At 42.7% G+C, this 21,847-nt stretch overlaps 3 protein-coding genes and 4 non-coding genes across 7 annotated transcripts; all 7 read left to right on the top strand.

The window, feature by feature from the left end:
• Positions 1 to 288: 288 nt before the first annotated feature.
• Positions 289 to 5,885, top strand: rps3 (ribosomal protein S3). Its single transcript, XM_061217891.1, has 7 exons — positions 289 to 389; positions 1,279 to 1,409; positions 1,915 to 2,008; positions 3,832 to 3,926; positions 4,347 to 4,534; positions 5,170 to 5,371; positions 5,812 to 5,885. The coding sequence occupies exons 1-6, from the start codon at positions 360 to 362 to the stop codon at positions 5,367 to 5,369; spliced, it is 738 nt and encodes a 245-aa protein (XP_061073875.1). The 5' UTR covers positions 289 to 359; the 3' UTR covers positions 5,370 to 5,371; positions 5,812 to 5,885.
• On the top strand, positions 3,019 to 3,167 carry LOC133108771 (small nucleolar RNA SNORD15). Its single transcript, XR_009704701.1, has one exon. It is a non-coding gene; the product is annotated as a small nucleolar RNA SNORD15 (small nucleolar RNA).
• Positions 4,021 to 4,169, top strand: LOC133108772 (small nucleolar RNA SNORD15). The gene has a single exon (XR_009704702.1). It is a non-coding gene; the product is annotated as a small nucleolar RNA SNORD15 (small nucleolar RNA).
• On the top strand, positions 4,875 to 5,023 carry LOC133108774 (small nucleolar RNA SNORD15). Its single transcript, XR_009704704.1, has one exon. It is a non-coding gene; the product is annotated as a small nucleolar RNA SNORD15 (small nucleolar RNA).
• On the top strand, positions 5,517 to 5,665 carry LOC133108773 (small nucleolar RNA SNORD15). The gene has a single exon (XR_009704703.1). It is a non-coding gene; the product is annotated as a small nucleolar RNA SNORD15 (small nucleolar RNA).
• Positions 5,886 to 6,986: 1,101 nt separating the features above from the next.
• Positions 6,987 to 10,381, top strand: kctd14 (potassium channel tetramerization domain containing 14). Its single transcript, XM_061218283.1, has 2 exons — positions 6,987 to 7,166; positions 9,211 to 10,381. The coding sequence occupies exons 1-2, from the start codon at positions 7,110 to 7,112 to the stop codon at positions 9,877 to 9,879; spliced, it is 726 nt and encodes a 241-aa protein (XP_061074267.1). The 5' UTR covers positions 6,987 to 7,109; the 3' UTR covers positions 9,880 to 10,381.
• A 164-nt stretch (positions 10,382 to 10,545) lies between these two features.
• Positions 10,546 to 21,845, top strand: ints4 (integrator complex subunit 4). Its single transcript, XM_061216254.1, has 23 exons — positions 10,546 to 10,726; positions 11,590 to 11,787; positions 12,165 to 12,282; positions 12,407 to 12,513; positions 12,755 to 12,952; positions 13,037 to 13,087; positions 13,357 to 13,445; positions 13,732 to 13,852; positions 13,949 to 14,020; positions 14,239 to 14,413; positions 14,638 to 14,843; positions 15,073 to 15,215; positions 15,587 to 15,702; positions 16,039 to 16,172; positions 16,504 to 16,661; positions 17,099 to 17,192; positions 17,788 to 17,868; positions 18,245 to 18,375; positions 19,199 to 19,258; positions 19,354 to 19,513; positions 19,735 to 19,878; positions 20,044 to 20,164; positions 21,435 to 21,845. The coding sequence occupies exons 1-23, from the start codon at positions 10,673 to 10,675 to the stop codon at positions 21,623 to 21,625; spliced, it is 2,922 nt and encodes a 973-aa protein (XP_061072238.1). The 5' UTR covers positions 10,546 to 10,672; the 3' UTR covers positions 21,626 to 21,845.
• The last annotated feature ends 2 nt before the right edge of the window (positions 21,846 to 21,847 follow it).

Genomic DNA, 21,847 nt, shown 5'->3' with positions numbered 1-21,847 from the left:
GATCAAACTTAAGCACCCCAGTTCTTAATTTTAAAATAAAAGTTGACTTGACTTCAATAAGTTGAGATATTTGCAATAGTTATCATTTCTTGAAATAAATAAAATGTGTAACTACAACCACAATTAAAATGTGTATTGTGTTTTTTAAATATGAATAGAATCCAAATGGTTTAAATCACTTACTTCAAAGGAACTACCACTATAAGCTACAATAGTCAAGCTACTCTTTCATTTTCGGGTCCGTTTCAACTAGGTTAGCTTCAAAAACTACACATACCATCAGCATACGGAAGCCATTTTTGTATAAATTCACTTCCGCTGAATAGAACATCCCTTTCCTGTCCACGGCACGCAGCAAGATGGCGGCGCAAATCTCCAAGAAGAGGAAGGTTAGCGTGTATTTGTTTTATTATAACAGACGAAAGAAGCAAAATGGAAATAAAATTAATGTCTACTGGTGTGATGAAGATGTTTTCAAACCTGTCAGAATATTATATTGTTTTTTCGGGTACACACGCATAGAGGATTACTATAGATTGTACTGACTGTATCACTGCCTCGCAAACATGGCAGGGACTAGCTACTGCTTCCCTTAACGTTACCCGTTTCAGCCTTACCAAGCGATGCATTTAACTTGGCTTTAGCAACGAATGCTTGTACTGCCACCGAGCTCAATTATCATTTTATAAAAGCCTTTTCCCCACTAACGTTTGCATTCGTCCCTTGTTTGACATAATTCGTATAACATAGCTAGCACGAACTTTGTAACTAGCTATCTTTCTAAATTGACTCGTGCCAATTCTGTACGACGTGATAGCTGCCTGGTTCAGTAAGTTAGAAGTAGATCTTCACTCTTCCTAAAGTTAAAATTTCATGGGAAATGGAACATTGCCATCACTTGAGTTTACACAAGTTTACTCGAATTTGGCACAAGTCTCACTAGGCCGATCCTGGTGCACAGCGAATTGATTTGTGGCTCCGGATGTTGCCGCTAACTCGAGTCTTTGCATCAGTTTAAGTGTTTTATATATATATATATATATATATTTATATATATATTTGTATTCGCCATGCAGGTGACTTGTTTCACTAACTTATATGTACAACTTAACGCGATGAGCTGAAAGCACCAACCTTAAGTACTTAACTTAATTGACCCACCTGGGGTATGATCCTCTTGTCAAAATCGTGTTCTGATATCTATTTGTACAATGTGCGGAAGCAGAGCACTATTCCCAGCGCCTTTTCTTATCCTTTGCACCACCCTGTTTCTTGCAGTTTGTGTCAGATGGCATCTTTAAAGCAGAGTTGAATGAGTTCCTTACTCGTGAACTTGCCGAGGATGGCTACTCTGGAGTAGAGGTGCGAGTCACCCCAACCAGGACAGAGATCATCATTCTTGCCACAAGGTGAGACCATCTATATCACTCACACTGCTTAGAATAGTGTCTTATTCTCATGCATATGCTTGTCATAGTCTCATGCATATGCTTGTCAAAAGACTTGCAGGGGGCGACATGGCTCAGGCAGTAAGAGCAGTCGCCTGGCAGTCGGAGGGTTGCCGGTTCAATCCCCCGCCCGGGCTGTGTCGAAGTGTCCCTGAGCAAGACACCTAACCCCCAAATGCTCCTGACGAGCTGGTCGGTGCCTTGCATGGCAGCCAATCGCCGTTAGTGTGTGTGTATGAATGGGTGAATGAGGAGCCTCAATTGTACAGCGCTTTGGATAAAGGCGCTATATAAATACCAGCCATTTACTTGTTGCAATATTCCCAGGTGTGCTGACCAACTTAACAACTTTTATTCATTTTTTTAAAGCTGTATACTTGTTACTTCAAGTGAAAATGTTTTTCCTCTGTACATGTACAACATAACTATTGGATGTGTAAATGATGTCCAATGTTTTCTCATTCAGGACCCAGAATGTCCTGGGTGAGAAGGGACGTCGCATTCGTGAACTGACTGCTGTTGTCCAGAAGAGGTTTGGTTTCCCTGAGGGCAGTGTTGAGGTGAGTGGTGGGGAACGAAACGCTTGACATTCATTTGTCTGTTATTGCATAGTCAGGGCTAATTTCATCACTGTTGCTCTTCTGACACTAAGTGGAGACAGCTCATACCCACTGTCACTGAAATCAGTTCTGCCACCTCACCACATGCTGCCCACATTTTCAGTTGGATCTAGTCATTGCTCACTGGGTGCCCTGGAAGGCTCTGCAAACTACAAATGCCTGTGACTGCTCCAGTATCATAAATTTTCCTCATATATAAGTATTTACAGCTGTAAATGGCAATATGATTGGCTCTACAATTGAATAGCTGTTTAACAAAACATACGTCACTATAGAAAAATGGGTTTTGAGGCAGGCAACCTGTTGCTGTTAATAGCTGATGAAGGGAACGTTGTCTGAAATGACCCATGTTGGGACAGCTGCAGGGCCTGAATTGGCATATCTTCACCCGGTGATAAGGTTCTGTTTTCTGTGGTAGAGGTCAGACTGCTCTTTTAGAATCCATTGTTTTATTTTACTATGAAGTTTGTTGATCCTGGAGGTGAATTATGATGCTCTTTTCCATGTAGATGGCAAGGTCTGGTCCTGGCTAGGGCTTGGGTGTAGCATTAGAGAACTTTGAGAAGAGATTATCCTGGGAATACACTACAGGGGGGTTGTGTTTTTCCTGTGATCAGGAGACCAAGGTTTGATTATTAAATGTAGAGCAGTGAGGAGAGCCCATGAATAAGCTCACTGTACTTCAGATTGAAGACGACAACAGGCTAAGAAGAACCTTGTCGTAGCCGTCTCAGAATCTCAATATGCCTTTTGTCTGGAGGTTGGGATGGCACTCACAAATCCTACAGCGGCGGGATCTTTAATTTCTTGCTGTATCGCTGGTTGCCATGACCGTGCACAGTTAAACAGCTTGTTCTGCACATTCCATCTTAGATGGTTCTTTCTGTACTTTGAGCATGATTTCCTTGCTTAGCATTTCCCATCATACCTTGTTGCAGTCACTTGTACCCCTTCAGTGATGATACGATGACGAGTCGGAACAGGACCCAGCCTGTCTCTGGGGTTCTGGCTCAGGGGCACGTTCTGTGTCTCTGGGTCCAGTCCCCAGGGCAGTGGGTCCTCATCGCTTGATGACATATGAGGCATTTGTCTGAGAAGGGTTGAGTCTTTGTTCAGAATTATAATGGAAGGAAATGCTTAACATGGCTGCAGTATTTCACTGACATAACAGAAAAACCCAAATTCATTTTACTTTGAGGGAGAAAGGTTGGTTCTGATATGAACTGAATTAGAATCGTAATGGACTGATCAAGGATATGGGTTCTCGCTGTGATACAAACAGCAGGGTCATTTATTTCTCATCTGTTGTACAGCTCACAATTTCTTTACAAAAAAGGGTATTTTGTTATCCTGTCTGAATGAAGACTTGCATCATTGGAGATGGCACATTTTACTTTAGTTAGGATTCATGTAGAATAAGAGGCCTGGGTTTCATGTGGGTAATTTGTCTATGATAAAACTTATATGCCCTTGCTCAGAACTCACTTGATGAACCTGACACATATACCATTATTGGATGGTGCTATTAACTTTGTAAATGGGGCTACATGGGGGTATGGATATAAATATGTTTAACATTTTTTAAATTTGGCAGAAGTGCTGAGCAGGAAACCGAATGGGATGGACAGCGATATTATTCCAAGGAATTAGTTTGATATCTTCTGCTTGTTGGTGAAAATGCCATGTGTGCAGTTTTGATGTGACCATCCCTGGTGAAATGACCCATTTTCATTATTTTCTTTGCCTACCTTATGTGTTTCCAGCTGTATGCTGAGAAGGTGGCCACTAGGGGCCTGTGCGCCATCGCCCAGGCAGAGTCTCTCCGTTACAAGCTGCTGGGAGGCCTGGCCGTGCGCAGGTGAGCCCGCTTTCCTGCAAACTCAAAAACACATCATCCACCACAGTGTTTCCCATTGTACCTTGTTGCAGTCACTTGTGTGCCTGGATTCCCCCTTCAGTGATGATACGATGACGAGTCGGAACAGGACCCAGCCTGTCTCTGGGGTCCTGACTCAGGGGCACGTTCTGTGTCTCTGGGTTCAGTCCCCAGGGCAGTGGGTCCTCATCGCTTGATGACATATGAGGCATTTGTCTGAGAAGGGCTTTAAGTCTTAATTCCGTAGTAGAACAGCGCAGATATTCACTGCTGTTATTGCACTAAACTACCAGGGAATCCCCAATCAGTTTTTAAATTTTGGAAGGAAGGTTGAAGAACTTTGCTTTGAACTTTGATTGTGTGCCTATAAACATTTATTTCCTAAACCCTTTTTCCCTCCAGGGCGTGTTATGGTGTTCTCCGATTCATCATGGAGAGTGGGGCGAAGGGATGCGAGGTGGTGGTTTCTGGGAAGCTCAGGGGCCAGAGGGCCAAATCAATGAAGTTTGTTGATGGCCTGATGATCCACAGCGGTGACCCTGTCAACTACTATGTGGACACCGCAGTCCGCCACGTCCTCCTCAGGCAGGGTGAGTTGACTCTTCAGCAGCCTGGTTTCATCCCTTCAGTTAAATAAGGTGCCAAGTTAAAAATTGTGTGGGTGGTATCATTCATTTGCTGAGCAGATGTCCTTGTTCAGCATCACTGGCAAAGCCAATTGTTTTGCATATTTCTTTTACTGGAGCGATTCAAGGATAATTGTCTTGCTCAGTGATACAGCAACAGCAACACCATACTGCGTCCATAATAATCCTGCAAAAAAATGGAAAGTGAAATTGGGATTCAGGTTCTGAAGGATTTTACTTGATTACTAGCAAATGACCCTCGCATTTATTCATAATAAGTTTAGCTGTGCTCTTACCCGCCCCCCTTCAGTGATGATACGATGACGAGTCCGAACAGGACCCAGCCTGTCTCTGGGGTCCTGGCTCAGGGGCACGTTCTGTGTCTCTGGGTTCAGTCCCCAGGGCAGTGGGTCCTCATCGCTTGATGACATATGAGGCATTTGTCTGAGAAGGGTTTCATTATACCTGTATGAGGTTCATTGTGTACTACTGCAATGTCTTACTTGGTTATTGGGAAGACGTTTCCACAGTGGAACCTGATGCAATTAAATGGATGCCGTTCACATGAGTCTGACCATGTTCATGTCCTCTGCACACAGGTGTGCTGGGAATCAAGGTGAAGATCATGCTGCCCTGGGACCCCAGTGGCAAGATTGGCCCCAAGAAGCCCCTCCCTGACCACGTCAGCATCGTGGAGCCCAAGGAGGAGGTCCTCCCGACCACCCCAGTGTCTGAGCAGAAGGGAGCCAAGCCAGAGGTTCCTGCTATGCCACAGGGTGGACCCGTCAGCACTGCATAAAGGTGAGGATGACTGACTACGGCACCGGAGTTCCTCTTCTAGAGCCACCCCCCACCCCACCCCCCCTTATAGGCCCAATTTGCTTCAGCCAAAGTCCTAATTTCCTGTCATGTTTTGTTACAATAATTTCTGTACTTGGGGTTCCCCCTTCAGTGATGATACGATGACGAGTCGGAACAGGACCCAGCCTGTCTCTGGGGTCCTGGCTCAGGGGCACGTTCTGTGTCTCTGGGTTCAGTCCCCAGGGCAGTGGGTCCTCATCGCTTGATGACATATGAGGCATTTGTCTGAGAAGGGCTTATGAATAATGTACACTTCATGGAAGGTCCATAAGTGTTTGTTTTTTTTTTGGGGTTTTTTTTGGTGGGGGAGGGGTTGTTTGATGCATTTGTATAGTGCCATAATGATCTTTGTTTTCTAATAGGCCTTCCCTTTTCTGCAGGTGTTCGCCATTTCCAAAAACACTTGGAAACACTTGGAAATTTTGTGTACAAAACCAATAAAATCTGGAAAAGACCAGTTGTACGTCTCTTTCTGTAAGGGTTGACTTGGTGGTTGTTCTGAGATGAACTGAATAAAATGTCTATTTACAGGCTTTTCTGACATTTAAAGTGTATTTAATGCTTTTGAAGATGCATCACAGTATTGAAATTACATGTATAATAGATTACGTGTATATCTTGCTCGGTTTTTATTGTGTTTTTTTTATAAGACTTTCAGAGAAGATACATTTATTAAGTTTATCATGAAGTATTTTAACATTTTGCCACCTTTAACGAAGACCCTGAACATAACGCTGGGCTGGAGAAGACCATTTTGTGACGTTAGACAAGTCGGCTTCAAAAAGTTTGTTTTCAAAGTATCAATCGATCAGTGGTGGCAATTGGTGTGATAACGTGTGCAAAATTCTCTTAACCTAATTGGAATGATGGAAAACTTATTTGCTCTACTGAACAAGTGGGTTTGAGTACCAGAAAAACGAGTTAATGTTTGTCAGGCTTTCTGACTCAAATACCAATGAGAAATCGCACCTTTATTTGCTGAGCAGTGACATTAAGTGAGTCAAGCTTGGCTCCGCCTATTAACCGGCAAAGATCTCAATTGTAAATTGGTATACTCAGTGATGTGGTTTACAGCAGTATGCATAATAAGAAGGGCGACTTCTCTTTCCGCGGTGAAGTATTGGCCACCATGAACATTACTTCACATTAACTATTTTCTTGAACGGTGTGTCTTTGAATGCAGCTGATAGACGTGGTATGCAAACACTGTTTACTAAGGATGTAAAGTCTTATCTGGAAAAGTAAATTCAGTAGCAGCTGGCTGTAGCAGCTGGCATTGACTTTGAGGTCGCAAGATAATACATGGCACTTCAGTTCAGGTTACTGTTCTATTTTTTGCAAGTGTGGCTGCGAAAGCATAACATTTAACAAGTATGTCATGCTGGGGCAGGTTTATTCAAAATATATTCAACTCGCCAAATTTGTTATGGCACTTCGATGCTATTGAGCAACTGAAAAGGGCGTTCGGAAACGTGGAGCTGCGTTTGGGTTGTGTCCAGAAATTCTCGTGTTGGACATTGCAATACGCATGCGTCGGTATTACACTGAACAAGTACGTGGTTTTCGATAAGACCCACCGCACCTTCTCCGCCAAGTCTGCACCTGCATCTTCCCAAAAAGCGAGAAATACCTTCAGTGATATCGTCTACAAGCAAGTTTATTAGCCAATAGAGGAAACATGAGTCTTCCTGATTGCAGATCTATCGGGAAACAGTCCACCCCTATTTTTCACCTGGTAAGAATGGCAGTGTTTTTGTAAGGTGCAGGTGGTTATGTTTTTATTTTAATTTTGGACCATAGCCTACTCTATCGAAAATGAATTTATTTGGAAGAAGGAATCTTTAAAACATTATTTCGTACTGAATTGGTCTTACGATTAAGGATTTATTTGGGCCTAATTCTTTTTTTGGCAAGACTGCTGCTATCTGGATTTATTTGGGCAGAGTAAACCACTTCCGTATTCCCCATCTAAGGCGCTACAGTTGAAATCGTTAACTGTGGTGAAAATGCCATAAAGCGGATTCTCTTGTCCTCCTAGGACCCGATAATTCATTTTTGACGCTGTCGGGGACATTAGTGTCTGGTCTTAATTTCGAAAACCCACTCTATAAGCGTCCTCCAATAAAATTAAATTTTGAATATATTTTCACTTATGAAGTACTTATAAAAATAAATGTATATAACATTTTTCTGCCAGGTCTCAGGAGAATAAAGAAAGCTGCGCTGGAGCTTATTGGCGCGTTCACCGTCCATTCTTGTGTTATTCCATGACTGAATATTTTATTCTCGTTGACAAAATTCTTGCATGGAAAGTGGTCATTTTGAAAAAGCGACTAGATAACACATTTTAATATCCATATAGTTAATTTTCTCTATTGCTTTTAGCGTAACTCAACCATACTATCTGGGGAGAAGTGGTTTAAATTATGCAATTGGCTACACAATGTATAATGCTGTGGTATTGGTGATGTTTTATTAGATACATAGTCTAAAGAAAAACTTCTGGCCTCCTTCACAAAATACAGATGCATCTCAAAAAATGTGAATATCGTGGAAAAGTTTTTTTTTCCTGTAATTTAATTTAAAAAGTGAAACGTTCATATATTCTAGATTCATTGCACAAAGTTAAATATTTCAAGCCTTTTTTTTTTTTTTTTTAATCTTGATGATTACAGTTTACAGCATTCCAGTATCTCAAAATATTAGAATATTGCATAGGATCAATCAAAAAAAGATTTATAATACAGAAATGTCGACCTTCTGAAAAGTATGTTCATTTATGCACTCAATACTTGGTCGGGGCTCCTTTTGTACAAATTACTGCATCAATGTGGCGTGGCATGGACGCAATCAGCCTGTGGCACTGCTGAGGGGTTATGGAAGCCTAGGTTGCTTTGATAGCGGCCTTCAGCTCATCTGTATTGTTGGGTCTGGTGTATCTCATCTTTTGACACTGTGGGAAGGTGCCAAGTCCTGCTGGAAAAGGAAATCAGCATCTCCATAAAGCCTGTCAGCAGACGGAAGCATAAAGTGCTCTAAAATCTCCTGGTAGACGGCTGCACTGACTCTAGACTTGATAAAACACAGTGGACATGGCACCCCAAATCATCACTGACTGTGGAAACTCCACACTGGACTTCAAGCAACTTGGATTCTGTGCCTCATTCCACTGAGTGAAGCTCCCCCAAGTTCTTGAATCGGCTTTGCTTGACAATCCTCTCAAGGCTGCGGTCATCCCTGTTTCTTGTATACCTTTTCCTACCACACTTTTCCAGTCAGCTTTCCATGAATATGCTTTGATACAGCACTCTGCGAACAGCCAGCCCTTTCAGCAAGGACCTTCTATGGCTTACCCTCCTTGTGGAAGGTGTCAAGTCAGCAGTCTTCCCCATAATTGCCCGACCAAGTATTGAATGCATGAATTAACATACTTTTCAGAAGGTCAATGTAATATTCAAATATTTTGAGATACTGCATTTTTGAGCTGTAAGCCATAATCATCAAGATTAAAACAAAAAAGACTTGAAATATTTCACTTTGTGTAATAAAGAATATATGAAAGTTTCACTTTTTTAATGAAATTATGGAAATAAATGTACTTTTCCACGATATTCACATTTTTTGAGATGCACCTGTATATGCCTGTGAGCGTTCTGTAGCTACTCTTTTTATGTTCAAATATATTGGCAGCATCAACAATAAGTTCACAAAACCAAGGTGCGTGTGGTCAGTCTAAGGGTTGCACTTTCTGAATTTGTCCTTTTGTCTAAAATCTCCAGAATTCACCCATTGTGCAGCTGAACATCGGTGGACATGCCTACTGCACATCACTGAGCACACTCAGAAAGTGCCCCAATTCTAAACTGGCAGATATGTTCACCGGACAGCCCAAGCTGCAAACAGATGCTGAAGGCCGATTCTTCATTGACAGAGATGGGACACACTTCAAAGGTGTCCTTGAGTTCTTGCGCAACCAACAGCTGCCCACTGAGCATGTGCAGGAAGTGTATCAAGAAGCACTGTTCTATGATATCAAGCCGTTGGTAAAGCAGCTGGAAGAGACGCCACAGCTCTTTGGAGAGATGGTGGCAAGACAGCAGTTCTTGGCGAGGGTGCCCAATTACCGGGAGAACCTGGAGGTGATTATTAGGATCGCCCGGGCAGAGGCCATCGCCAGTCGCGCTTCCAGTATTATTGTGTGCATTCTGAGAACGGAGGAGGATGTCAGCCGATACACTGATGCAATTAACAGCCTGGATACCGACAAAGAGTCAGTGGTGAGCTTTGGCCCCTGGAAAGCCCCTCCCACTGTTGGGGACCTGCTTGACTGTATAAAAATGGACATTGAAGCAAAGGGATACAAGATTTCTCTCCAACCGCACAATGAGAAGGGGTTCCGTTTTAGGAGCTATGACTTCTTTTACAGATTGATTTTCACTTGGTGGTGAATGTGAATAGGTAACATCATAAATGTGAATAGGATTTTTATGTACTTTTATGTACCAAATTCATAACATAACAAATGACTGAAATCATTGTAAACCAGATTGAGTGTCTGGGATGTTCAGAAAACATTTACTCAGCTTCTAGAGACAATACATACTATGCTATAGAAAATTATATTGGAAAGAAAAGCCTTTAAGGAGTCTAATTATGTTATATTTGACCCCTAAATGTGCAAATGAGTACTGAGTAACTGACATTATTTTGTCAATTAAAGTAAAACATTGGTATTGTGTATTTAAATATTTCATTTCTTTCTGTCCACATGCATTTTTTTTATTGATATGGGTTCAAATGAAACCCAATGCCAAATAAAGTTGGAATAGTATATTTTAAAAACGTTTCTTAAAGTTCCCATTATTGCACTGTCCACTTCAATGACCCACATCAAAAGTAAATAAAAGTTGTAATTATTGAATTGGTTGTACTGTATTGCCATAGGTTAATAGAAGGAAGCGGATAGCTACTGTGCCTCACTCCTGAATATTAGACAAATGTTTATTAACCATGTATTAAAAAATGTTTAGTATTACGAAAAATATTTTGATTTTGGTTACTGTTCTTTAAGCATTCTATACAAACAACTACTGTGCCTCAACCGTGACCACGAGCATGACGTATTGAACTACGGCAACTCCATCTAGGACATACAGTACAGTACATCGGATGGCTGTACGAATAGCTAACATTTCCATCATTTATCGACATTATTGTTCCTTGCAGATGTAGCTTTGAATAATGGCAGCGCATTTGAAAAAACGAGTATATGAGGAGTTCTCAAAAGTTGTTCAGGTAAGTTTCCAATAGGTACTTTAATCTTACATTTTGCGCTTTTGAATCTTACGCCAACTGCGAATGTCTGACTACTGACACCGGCTACAACACTCTCATCTCGGCGCAAGTGGTGAGGAAAAAGCCCTCTAAGCCTGTGGCCTGAAAATTCATTCACTATAGCTAGCTATTGCGAACATAAAAAGAAGACATGTATATGCATCAAGCGCAAACGGATAGATAGCTTCTATAGTAGATTTAGATTAATCGATGTATATTGCAATTTACTCAGCAATTTCGTTAGCCTGTAGGCTATGCGAGTAAGTTCGCTAGCTAGCTACTAGTAGCTCGTTGGCTATCAAGCGAACTTTAAATTAGTCATTTAGCTAACGTGAACTGTTTGCTAACAAATAGGAAATAGCTCAGGTTTTCTATGTAGCTCGCTATGTATACACAATAATGGCGAGTTAAACTGATCAGTTAACGTTAGCTGTTTATGTAGCTGCTGTAATATCCTATACATCTTTTAGCTAGGGAGATGCACTTATATAACAAATTAATTAAAAATAATTGTTACCGGTATTGTACTCTTGTTTGTGCGAACATTATTTTGGTAACTTGGGTCACTGAAGCCTATGTACTCTGGATATCATGCATACACGGTTGCGCTAGAAAGTTGCTGTTGCTTTTCTACAAGCGTAACATGTTACGGATCTACTGTTTCCTACCTGTCATTGAAATACCTACTTCAAACGAATTTCTGTTGATGCGCTAAGGACTACGGTATGAATAACACATTGAATATAGATTGTTATTTTTGAGCTCCGACGTTAGATTGTACAATGTGACAGTTAACTTGACTTCATTGTTCATTGCATCCTCAGCAACATCCACACGAAGAAGCTCCAGCTAAAAAGCTCCGTCTGACCAAACCCAGCAAATCTGCAGCGTTGCACATCGACTTGTGCAAAGCAAGCACCCCCACCGACGCCCTGCAATATCTCCTTCAATTTGCCCGCAAGCCCGTGGAAGCAGAGAGCGTGGAAGGCGTGGTGCGCATCCTTCTCGAGCATTACTACAAGGTAGAAGGACATCCCATGAGGCATCATCGTAGTGGCTAACTTTATTCGAATCTAAAATGGTCCGGGCCCCCTGTGCTGTATATGTATGGCAAGTATGTCATTTGCCATGGTGTAATTTATCTGCCACGATCCACATTGTGTCAAAAGCAGGAGATTGTCGGTTTATATTTCAGGTGTGAAACTGAAGCAACGCATAATTAAACTTGCCATCATAAACTACCATTTCTAGTCTTTTATGTAGCAATATTATATATTACCATCCTGACTTTTAAGTTTAAAATGACATAAATATGGATAATCTGTTACTATCCTACTGTCATTTCTGAACAGTTGTGTATTTTGTATTTTTGGATGAACTTGAATTTTCTTTCCTGCAGGAAACTGACAGCTCTGTTAGACTGAAGATCGCCTCCCTCCTCGGTCTACTGTCTAAAACTCAAGGATTCTTGCCTGACTGCATAGTGGATGATGCCATTAACACACTCAACAATGAAAGTATGTTGTCAGTATGTGCAGTGTATGACAGTTAATGCACAAGTTTCATCCTTATCTTGTGATGGTGTTCTGTGAATCTATCTTGACTCTTTTTCTTGCTGGATTGGTTGCTGTGTGCTCCCAGAATCCCACCAGGTTCTGGCCCAGCTTCTGGACACATTGCTGGTCATCGGCACCCAGCTCCCAGAGAACACAAGCCTCAGGCACAGGCTGGTTGAGGTTGCGTGCAAGGTGAGCCAAGAAACTACCATCTGAATGTCAAGGGACATCCACACCCTGAGGACTATAATTTAGTGCTGTTAATGCAATGCCTCATACTGTGTAGATTGCAGCTTACTGTTAAAAAATGTGATTAGTTGTCATTGAAGCAAGTAATATTGACCGTAGATTTGCTATACCTGGTTTGTAATCACAACACAAATGTTTATGTGCTATAGCGAGTTTTTACTTCTGTTTTTATCCCCTTTTGCAGCACCTGACAGACACATATTTTGGGGTGAGAAACAAGTGCCTGCAGCTCTTGGGGTGTCTGGGCTCTGGAGACAAGCCCCTGTCCAAGGAGAGCGAGGGTGCGGCCGCGGGCACGGCCCCGAGGGATGTGCAGAGCATCATCAGCGATTACTTCGAAGACCAGGATCCCAGGGTCCGCACCGCAGCCATCAAGGCCATGGTATGACATCACCATGCACTGGGCCTGGGAGGGAAGGATGGAGAAACTAGAGATTGACTCCTCATCTTCCGTTTTTCTTTCTAGCTGCAGCTGCACGAGAGAGGGATCAAACTACATCAAACCATTTACAGCCAGGTAAGCAAAGATGGAAGCCGAATGAAACATTTTACTGACACTTTTCATTGAAAATGTAATGCTTGTACGTATAAGTGATTAGCCATCTTCTCATCCTGGGATAAGAGTGCAGTGACCCTCATTGTAGTGTCAGTGTGGTCACTTAGCTTTCATCATATGGCTACTTAAACCTATGCTGGAAACTGCATTGAATTCAACCAGCAGTTTATAGGGCAATGTGACCTGAGCAGCATAACCCACTGTGTATGGCTTGGCTCCTTCCTCTGCAGGCCTGTAAGCTTTTATGCGATGACTATGAGCAGGTCCGCTCTGTGGCAGTGCAGATGGTGTGGGTCCTGAGCCAGCTCTATTCTGAGAGGTACCCGACTTCACTGCATCTGCATCACACAATGCCCTTCATAATGTTTGGGACAAACACCCTTCATTTATTTATTTGCCTCTGTACACAATTTGCGAGTTTCATGTACGTAAATCTGGCTGTAGGTGCCGAGAGCTTTCTTATACCTGCATTATGGAGGCATGAACCTGAATAAGTAGAGGGGGGGGGGGGGCTATGTATAAACACCCCTGTATTTTCTACATGGTGAAACCAAAATGTATATATCAGAAGTGCAATCTTTCTGTCTCAAAATTTCTACATTCAGCATCGTGCCGATCCCTTCGTCCAGTGAAGAGATCCGGTTGGTTGATGATTCATTCGGCAAGATCAGCCACATGGTCAGTGATGGATCGTGGGTAGTAAGGGTCCAGGCTGCTAAGATATTGGTGAGTGTTGTGAATTTATTGGTGAGTTTTGCAGAGTGAATTTTCATCCACCCTTAAACTGAATGTGGGAGATAATGAACTCTATATTTTCCTCAGGGCTCAATGCAGCAGGTCAGCCCACATTTCCTGGAGCAGACTTTGGATAAGAAGCTGATGTCTGATCTAAGGGTATAACTGTGACCTGAATGTGTAAAATCATATTGGAGTATGATCAAATTGATACGAGGCGATATCAGGTCTCACTGGATTTCTTTAAAAATAAGCACCTCAGAAATTCTTGGGGGAAATGATCTTCTTCTTGTGATAGACAGTTTCAAACTGAATACTAATGATAATGTAAGTGTTGCTGTGTGTGGTCACACCCCTGTTTCCCTGTATCCCCTCAGCGGAAGCGCACAGCCCATGAGAGGGCCAAAGAGCTGTACACCTCCGGAGAGTTCTCCTCCGGCAGGAAGTGGGCAGATGATGCCCCCAAAGAAAGGGTGGACACCACGGCTGTGAACCTGATAGACTCCGGGGCCTGTGGGGCCTTTGTCCATGGGCTGGAGGATGAGATGTTTGGTGAGTGACTGTCCCCTCAAAGGGTTAAGAGCACTGTGGGAACGTGGAGTATGGCACTGTCTATTTGTACCATTCTCTGTCACCGTCTGTGCTCATATCTGCCAGTTTGCCTGCCCCTGTCTGAAACTCATTTGCCGTATGTTTCTCAGTGCATAAGAACGCGTGTGAGGGTGTTTAAGTGCTCTGTATTCCCCCGCTCTGACCTGTGTGCGCTCTGTACGCAGAGGTTCGAATCGCAGCGGTCGAAGCCCTGTGCGCGCTCGCGCAGTCCTCGGCCAGCTTCGCCGGGAAGTGCCTGGACTTCCTGGTGGACATGTTCAACGATGAGATCGAGGAAGTCCGGCTGCAGTCCATCCACGTCCTGCGGCAGATCTGCACCCACATCACCCTCAGGGAGGACCAGCTGGACACCGTGCTGGCTGTGCTCGAGGTGAGCCACCAGGGGGCGCTCAAACACTCGTCTGCTGGATAAGGATGCGCTGTAGCAGCTGGCTGTAGCACAATTCACAACAGGGAATGAAATAAATGTTATTTGGAGAACTTGATTTTGTATGTCCCGACACTGTCTTCAGCACAGTGCTGGTACACCATTGGTCATTTGGTAATACATTTGGTAATTTCTTATGAGAGTGGCATAACCCCTGTCTCTAACCTTCCAGGATTCCTCCCGAGACATACGGGAGGCACTGCATGAGCTTCTGTGCTGCACCAACGTCTCCACCAAGGAGTGCATCCAGCTGGCCCTCCTGGAGCTCCTGAAAAACCTCACCAAGTACCCGACCGACCGCAACTCCATCTGGAAGTGAGTCTCAGTCCACCATCACCCAAAACCTCAATGTTCTACCTGAGACACAGTGACATAACAGCAGTTTCACCTGAGCAGGCTTACCTGATTTTTTTATGATACTTTTAAAATTGTGCAATTTGATAAAGCAACAGATGACACATGGGTTGTACTTTTCTCAAACATTGACTTTGATTTGCCTTAAAGGTTACTTGTCACTGTTATGTTTGGATTGTTTGTGTTCAGACAGCCTGCTCCTATCTCTCCTTGCCCCCATGAATCTCTGGTCAGTGCTTGGCACATCAGGCACATCTTGGCTGATTGCTGATCTGAGAACCAAGATGCAGTCTGGAATGTGGGCGTCACCTTGCTGTCCTTCTACTCTGTAGGTGTTTGAAGTTCCTGGGGGAGCGACACCCGACCCTGGTGCTGCCCATTGTCCCAGAACTGCTGAGCACCCACCCGTACTTTGACACACCTGAACCTGACATGGATGACCCTGCCTGTATCCTTCTTGCACTTACATATGTAGCAGAGTGAGAAATGCAATGTTCTTTGTCAATGACATATTTGATGCTGTTCATGTGCATAGCAGACGCCATTATCCAGGGTAGCATACGTACCTTACATTTGACCGTCGCACAGCAACAGCAATGCAACATATTGTTTACATGTCTAGCTCCCAAACAAATGGCATTGTTTAGCAAAGGTTGATATTAAAATATAATTTGGCAAAAGTGTCTTACTGTGGCTTACTTTGTTTTCAATGCTCCATGCAGTACCAGTGTTTAAGATGGACCCCCTCCCATCCCTGTGTTTTCTCCTTGACTCAACCAATCAGACATTGCCGTGTTGGTGTTGGTTTTTAATGCTGCCAAGTCGTGCCCCACCATGTCGGCTCTATTCTCCGACCACACATTCAGACATTATGCCTACCTGCGTGACAGCCTCTCTCACCTAGTACCGCAGCTCAGGGTAAATGGGTATATTCATTTTCTGAACTCAGTGAAATGAGATGTGAAATGAGTCCGACATTAAAGTTTTCTTTAGTTTTTTACTAGGAAGCATGGCAATCAGACTGTTTTGGTTTTATTATTAGCAAAGATATTTTAACATATTTGTATCTATAGTGCGTGGTTCTTGTATATAGAGGCTGTTATATATCAGTCTATACATATAAAGGATGTACAGCATCTTTGTCTCACCCGGTATTCAAACCTACAGCCAAGAGGTCAGATAATTCCAGTGCCCTGAACACTTCTCCACACTGGTGCTACTTCCTCTTCATTTCCTCATTGCATCACAGCTGCCGTGTGGGAAACTGTTCGGTGTGTCCGAGTCCTCCGGCCCTGCGTCCAGCCTGGAGTCAGCCCAGCAGTTCCTGCAGGACAGCCTGTCTCGAGTCTGCACCGTCCAGCACCTGGAGGCCCCCGGGGCCCAGGACCTGCTGGAGTTCACAATCAGGTTGGGACAGGACTGCCTAACAGGGGCAAATCTTTCTGCTGATCACTCGCAGCTCCGTATTGACATGTTGGGCATTCTGGTAGCTTCTACCACTGTGGTCTATCCACATACAGAAAATATTCTGGCATCGTTGAGGTGATGTCATGTAGTGTTCTGCATTTGTTCTTTGTTTTTACACAGTGAAAATATTCCTTTTGCCATTGCCAATTTCAAGTCACATGCGAGTGGAAATTGGGGTTTGTTTTTTATTTTACACAGTATGACCCAATCAGGGCTTATTTCATCTCAGCCCCAGGAGGTCTTTGGATAAACAGCAGTGGCAGTGTATCTGATGTTTGTAGTCATTGGCAGCTGTGCAGCATTAATAGGTTTTCTGCGTAAACGGCTGAGGCTGGCTCACCGTCGTGACTGCGTCTGCTCTGTGATAACCCCTGCAGAGACCTGCGGAGGCTGGGGGAGCTGCAGACCGAGCTGGCCGGGGCTGCGGACTTCAGCGCCACATACCTGCGCTGCCAGCTGCTGCTCATGAAGGTGAGCCTCACGCTCTGCATTCATCTGGAAAAAGCTGTAGAATTCTGTCTGTTCTAGGCCACTTCGCATTAAAACAGTGCATTGGTTTATTTTATTTCTTAAGCACTATGAAATGATTACAATATGGGTTTTATGGGGGTTTTGGCAATTGATTCTGACAGGGAATGACTGAATTGAGAAAGTATAATTGTGATTACATGGCTCTATAGCAGAATAATCTGAAGGACACAACTGCAAAAACGTCATTGTTGTAGCTTCATGTGCCAGTGACGTTAAATGATATTATACATTAAAAATGCAACAATAAAGACGATGATGGCTACACAACGGCCAAAATGACAATAAATGCAGTGTGGCATGAAGAGACATGGGTCTAGAAAGTTTTGCTTTTCTTTATTGCGTTTGTATGCTTCATACGAAAGTGCTATAAACTATTTATTTAAATCTTTGAGTACTTTTTATGGTAATTCATATGTAACCTCCATATGTAACCTCCAAAAAGGTACTGGCATCAAGTACAACCTAATGAAAATTAAAAAATAAATTATTATGATTAAAGTAAATGTTATTTGTTACTATTGTTTTTAAATCCTAGGCTTTACAGGAGAAGCTGTGGAATGTGGCTGTTCCACTCTACCTGAAACAGAATGCCATGGCATCGGCTGCAGTCAAACAGGTAAGGGGGACCTGGCAAGAACAAACTGTACTGTAAGCACACAGTGGAGGGATAAACCTACAGTATGAGATGCGTTCTGCTAACCTGTTAAACTGTGGGAAAACATCCCCTACCAATGCAAGCAGACAAACACAGAGCTCCATTTCAAGCACCGGGTAGCTTCTGAAGTGCTCCCAGTGAATGCCTGTCATCATTGCCAGCATCTGCCAAGTAACGGGTTGGCAGGGCATGCTGTGTACTTAATGCAGCCCTATGGTTGGCACTTTTCATGGTTTTTAAATAGCCACTCAGAGGAGATGCCGGTGCCAAACGCTGGGCCCGTTTTTAGTGTTGTCATATGTTTGATATGAGTCTGGGCTCTGTACACTGTGCACAGATCCTGGAGGAGACCTACAAGCTGGAGTTCCTGTACAGTGGGCTGGAGACCCGGCAGGTGGCCATCATACACCACGTCCGCCTGCAGGCCAAAGCGCTCCAGCTGGTCCTGACCGCACGCACGCGACGAGGGTCTGTACAGCTCCCCCTGACGTGTACACGCATGCACACGCACATACAGACATACACACACACACATATGTATAAATATACAGGCGCACGCACGCATGCACACACACACACACACACACACACACACACACACATATAAATATACAGGCACACGTGTACATTTATGCACACACACATACTGTACATACACAAAGACAAACAGCCAGGAATGGGATACTATATTTTTTATATATGTTTCTGTTTGTTTTTTCAAGAAATGTATATAAATCATTAATTAAGTATAATTGTATAATTCATTGTAATTATTTGAATAGTGATCCCATATATTGATTATCTCAAAACAATTTAAACACATGCTTGGAAACAGCTTTTGTAAAATAAAATAAAAACCTCAAATGATATGAATTTGAAGAAAATAAATATCTATGAAGCAGTTACTAAACTGTATTAGCTAATTATCCAGAATTCAGTGGAGGTTTAAATTAATGTTTAAACCTATTTGCTCCTCATTTGGAATCCTCCTCAGCCATTGTGTAGTAATTTCATACTTTAACAGGCTGAGACCCACAGAATGCATTTACAATTTTGAAATGTAAAAATGTGCATATTAAATGTACATACAATAAATTCAGTAGTAAATTCTCTGTAAAATAAAAAGGATTTGAATTTTTTTCTTTTTACTAAGACTAATATTTGAATATAAAAAATAAAAATAAAATCTATTTGAATACTTCACCTGATTGCAAAACTTCAATATTTACAAAAAAAATTAAGGTCTGATAATAGCCTTTTCAAGTGTTTGATGAATCCCTCGTCTTCACAGGGTTGAACCTCTTCTTGGTGTCTCTGAAAAGTTCCTTCAAGAAGTGGATGCTTTTCAGAGGTATTGCTATTACACTAACGACACAAATACCCTTTTCATATTAGTCTCCACTTGTACTGCAATATCAAATCTCACATCTTTATTTCATCTGCCAGGCTTTTCATCGCAGAGCTTCCACATTTCCAGGACAGTTTTGTGGAGAAGCTGCTGGATTTGATGCCCAGGCTTGTAGCCTGCAAGCCTCTGGACCTGGTGAAAATCCTCCAGACCACACTGCGGCAGAGTGGCTTCCTGCACCTCAAACTGCCTGAACAGGTCCACACAGTTATAGTCTTTTGGCCAGCTCATATGATTGGGTGCATGCATGACAGAACTTAGTTTCATTATTGGGTTCAGTAAGTCAAACTTCATCACAAGGAAATGGATGCAAAACCTCCCTTTAGTGTACTTGACCAGTGTACCCACAACCCAGTCCCTAAAATTATGCCTGAACATTGCATGTTGATGCATGTCTAAATGTAAACATCCCATCTCAGATCCACAGAGCCTCTGCGACCATCATTGAGCCAACTGGAGAGTCCGACAACCCCTTAAGATTCACATCAGGACTGGTGGTGGCGTTGGACATCGATGCAACATTGGAGCATGTGCAAGACCCACAAACTTGGGTCAAAGTTCAGGTCATTCCCTCATCATTTCTGTGCTTCCCCTGTGTAGCGCCTTCCACAGAATCCATCACACAATGATAGCCATACTGTATATTCAGTTACGTTTCTTATTGGCATTATGACCATCTGTCTTGGTCTTGATCATGAGACCTATATATCCCTGTTCTGTACCCTTAGGTTCTGTATCCAGATGGACAGTCGCATGTGATTCACCCCAAACCCGGAGATTTCAGAAAACCAGGACCAGGAAGACACAGATTAATCACTCAGGTGTACCTCTCTCATTCCGCATGGACAGGTAAAACCAATGGGCCGTATATTTATGAACAGATACTGCATGATCTTATAATTGCATCATACTACTTGAATATGTGTGGTCTCACACATTACCTGGATCCATAATTGGTATGGCGGTATAATCTAAAAGTGTAAATATATTTGCGAAAATGTGTCTTTTCAATTCAGTTGGATAGGTGTGACAAATTTCAGCCCTTAGCATAGGTAATGTGCCACATTCTACTGTTACAAATATATATTACTTTCATTTTAGGACATTAAATTGAACTATTGGCACATTTTACAGATATAAATTATCGGTACATTCCTTGCAGTTCCTTCTCAGTGTCTCATTTTCAAGTAACATTTTGTACCATATTTATATTAGTTGTGAACATAACTTTAATGTGAAATGCCTTTTTGAAAACCTCTAATTATTTGAAAATGAACCCCAGCATTTGGCTGAACCAAGCACAAAACCAGACAACAGTCTCCTCCTTATAATGATTTGTAAACAACTGATACATCCACCAAGCCTTTTCCCTATGACTTACTCTTATGAATCCACACTTCGTGCCTTTTAATTGACTATCCTTGGTTTAATGAAAACCCAAGTTGCTAGCATCTGTCATGGATTCCGTGTGCCTGGACCCCTCAGGTTTGTAGCGTGGCCTGGTCTGAACTCACAGATGTGGCAAATATAGAAAAGAACCTGGCTTCTCTTCTGGGGACATCATTATATACGGGAAATGCCAGCAGACGGTCAATACTACTGCGGCACTAGTGCAGGCGGAATGGATTCTGTTTGAACTATGAAACTTGTGTGTAATGAACCTAGGAAATATAACAAGCTCCATGGAGACAGACCTTGTATTGGGTCTGAGGGCCTTATTACATGTGCCTGCCACTTTTGCAGTATAGTTAATCTCACTGTTACCTGAAAATACTAAGAGCAATAAACCCTCCTGAACAGTAGAGGTATAGGCATATATTTTGTTTCCACCCAAGCAAGTTCCGGAAGTTTCTTATAACCAAGTAAAGTTTCTATATTCAAAGGAAATAAGTAAATCTTAAGGCACAAGTTTGAGTAATGTTGAGTAATGAGTATGTCCAGAAAGCCCTGTCGTTTTGTGACTGTTTTCTCACATTTGTGCTGATATGGATCTTAAGTGTGTGTAAAAGTAAAGCATTGTAGCAATGTTTGTGTTTGTTGATGTATGCTATCGGTCCTACGTGTCAACCTTGTATTCCGACATCACGCTTACTCAGTCCTTCCTTCCCTCTCTTCTCAGAACCGTGTCAGATTGAGGTGAGGCTGCTCCTTGCCTACAGTTCTAGTGCAAGCAGGGTCCCTGTTCCCAAAACCCTGGCGTGGAATGAGAGCACAGAAGGCCTGCCCTCTTCTGAGGGCTCCATTGAGGGCACCATCCCCTTCAGCAAGCCTGTGAAGGTCTTCATCATGCCCAAACCAGCCCGCCGCTGACCTGGAAAAACCCTGACACTTGGAAATAGTGGACTGCATCACTGGCCCCATGCTGGGGGAATATGGAATTCTCTTAAAGCCACCAAAATCACTGGGGATGTTGATTTAAATAGAAGTAGTGTTGGTTTGGGCATCAGTATCTTCGTGAAAAGAGCTCCACTCCAAAAGAGTTTTGTATGGTGATATTTTTCTCATTAAAAATTAGGTCCAAAATACACAACT

The sequence above is a fragment of the Conger conger genome, chromosome 13 (genome assembly GCF_963514075.1).
Source record: "Conger conger chromosome 13, fConCon1.1, whole genome shotgun sequence".
NCBI lineage: Eukaryota > Metazoa > Chordata > Actinopteri > Anguilliformes > Congridae > Conger > Conger conger.
This window is presented reverse-complemented; position numbering and strand designations above follow the sequence as displayed.

Coding starts and splice junctions, on each gene's coding strand:
- rps3 (XM_061217891.1), top strand. CDS start 360: ATGGCGGCGCAAATCTCCAAGAAGAGGAAG. Junction 1,410..1,914: donor ATCATCATTCTTGCCACAAG/GTGAGACCATCT, acceptor TTTCTCATTCAG/GACCCAGAATGTCCTGGGTG. Junction 4,535..5,169: donor CCACGTCCTCCTCAGGCAGG/GTGAGTTGACTC, acceptor CTCTGCACACAG/GTGTGCTGGGAATCAAGGTG.
- kctd14 (XM_061218283.1), top strand. CDS start 7,110: ATGAGTCTTCCTGATTGCAGATCTATCGGGAAACAGTCCACCCCTATT. Junction 7,167..9,210: donor CCACCCCTATTTTTCACCTG/GTAAGAATGGCA, acceptor TAAAATCTCCAG/AATTCACCCATTGTGCAGCT.
- ints4 (XM_061216254.1), top strand. CDS start 10,673: ATGGCAGCGCATTTGAAAAAACGAGTATATGAGGAGTTCTCAAAAGTT. Junction 16,173..16,503: donor ACCTAGTACCGCAGCTCAGG/GTAAATGGGTAT, acceptor ATTGCATCACAG/CTGCCGTGTGGGAAACTGTT. Junction 18,376..19,198: donor ACCGCACGCACGCGACGAGG/GTCTGTACAGCT, acceptor TCGTCTTCACAG/GGTTGAACCTCTTCTTGGTG.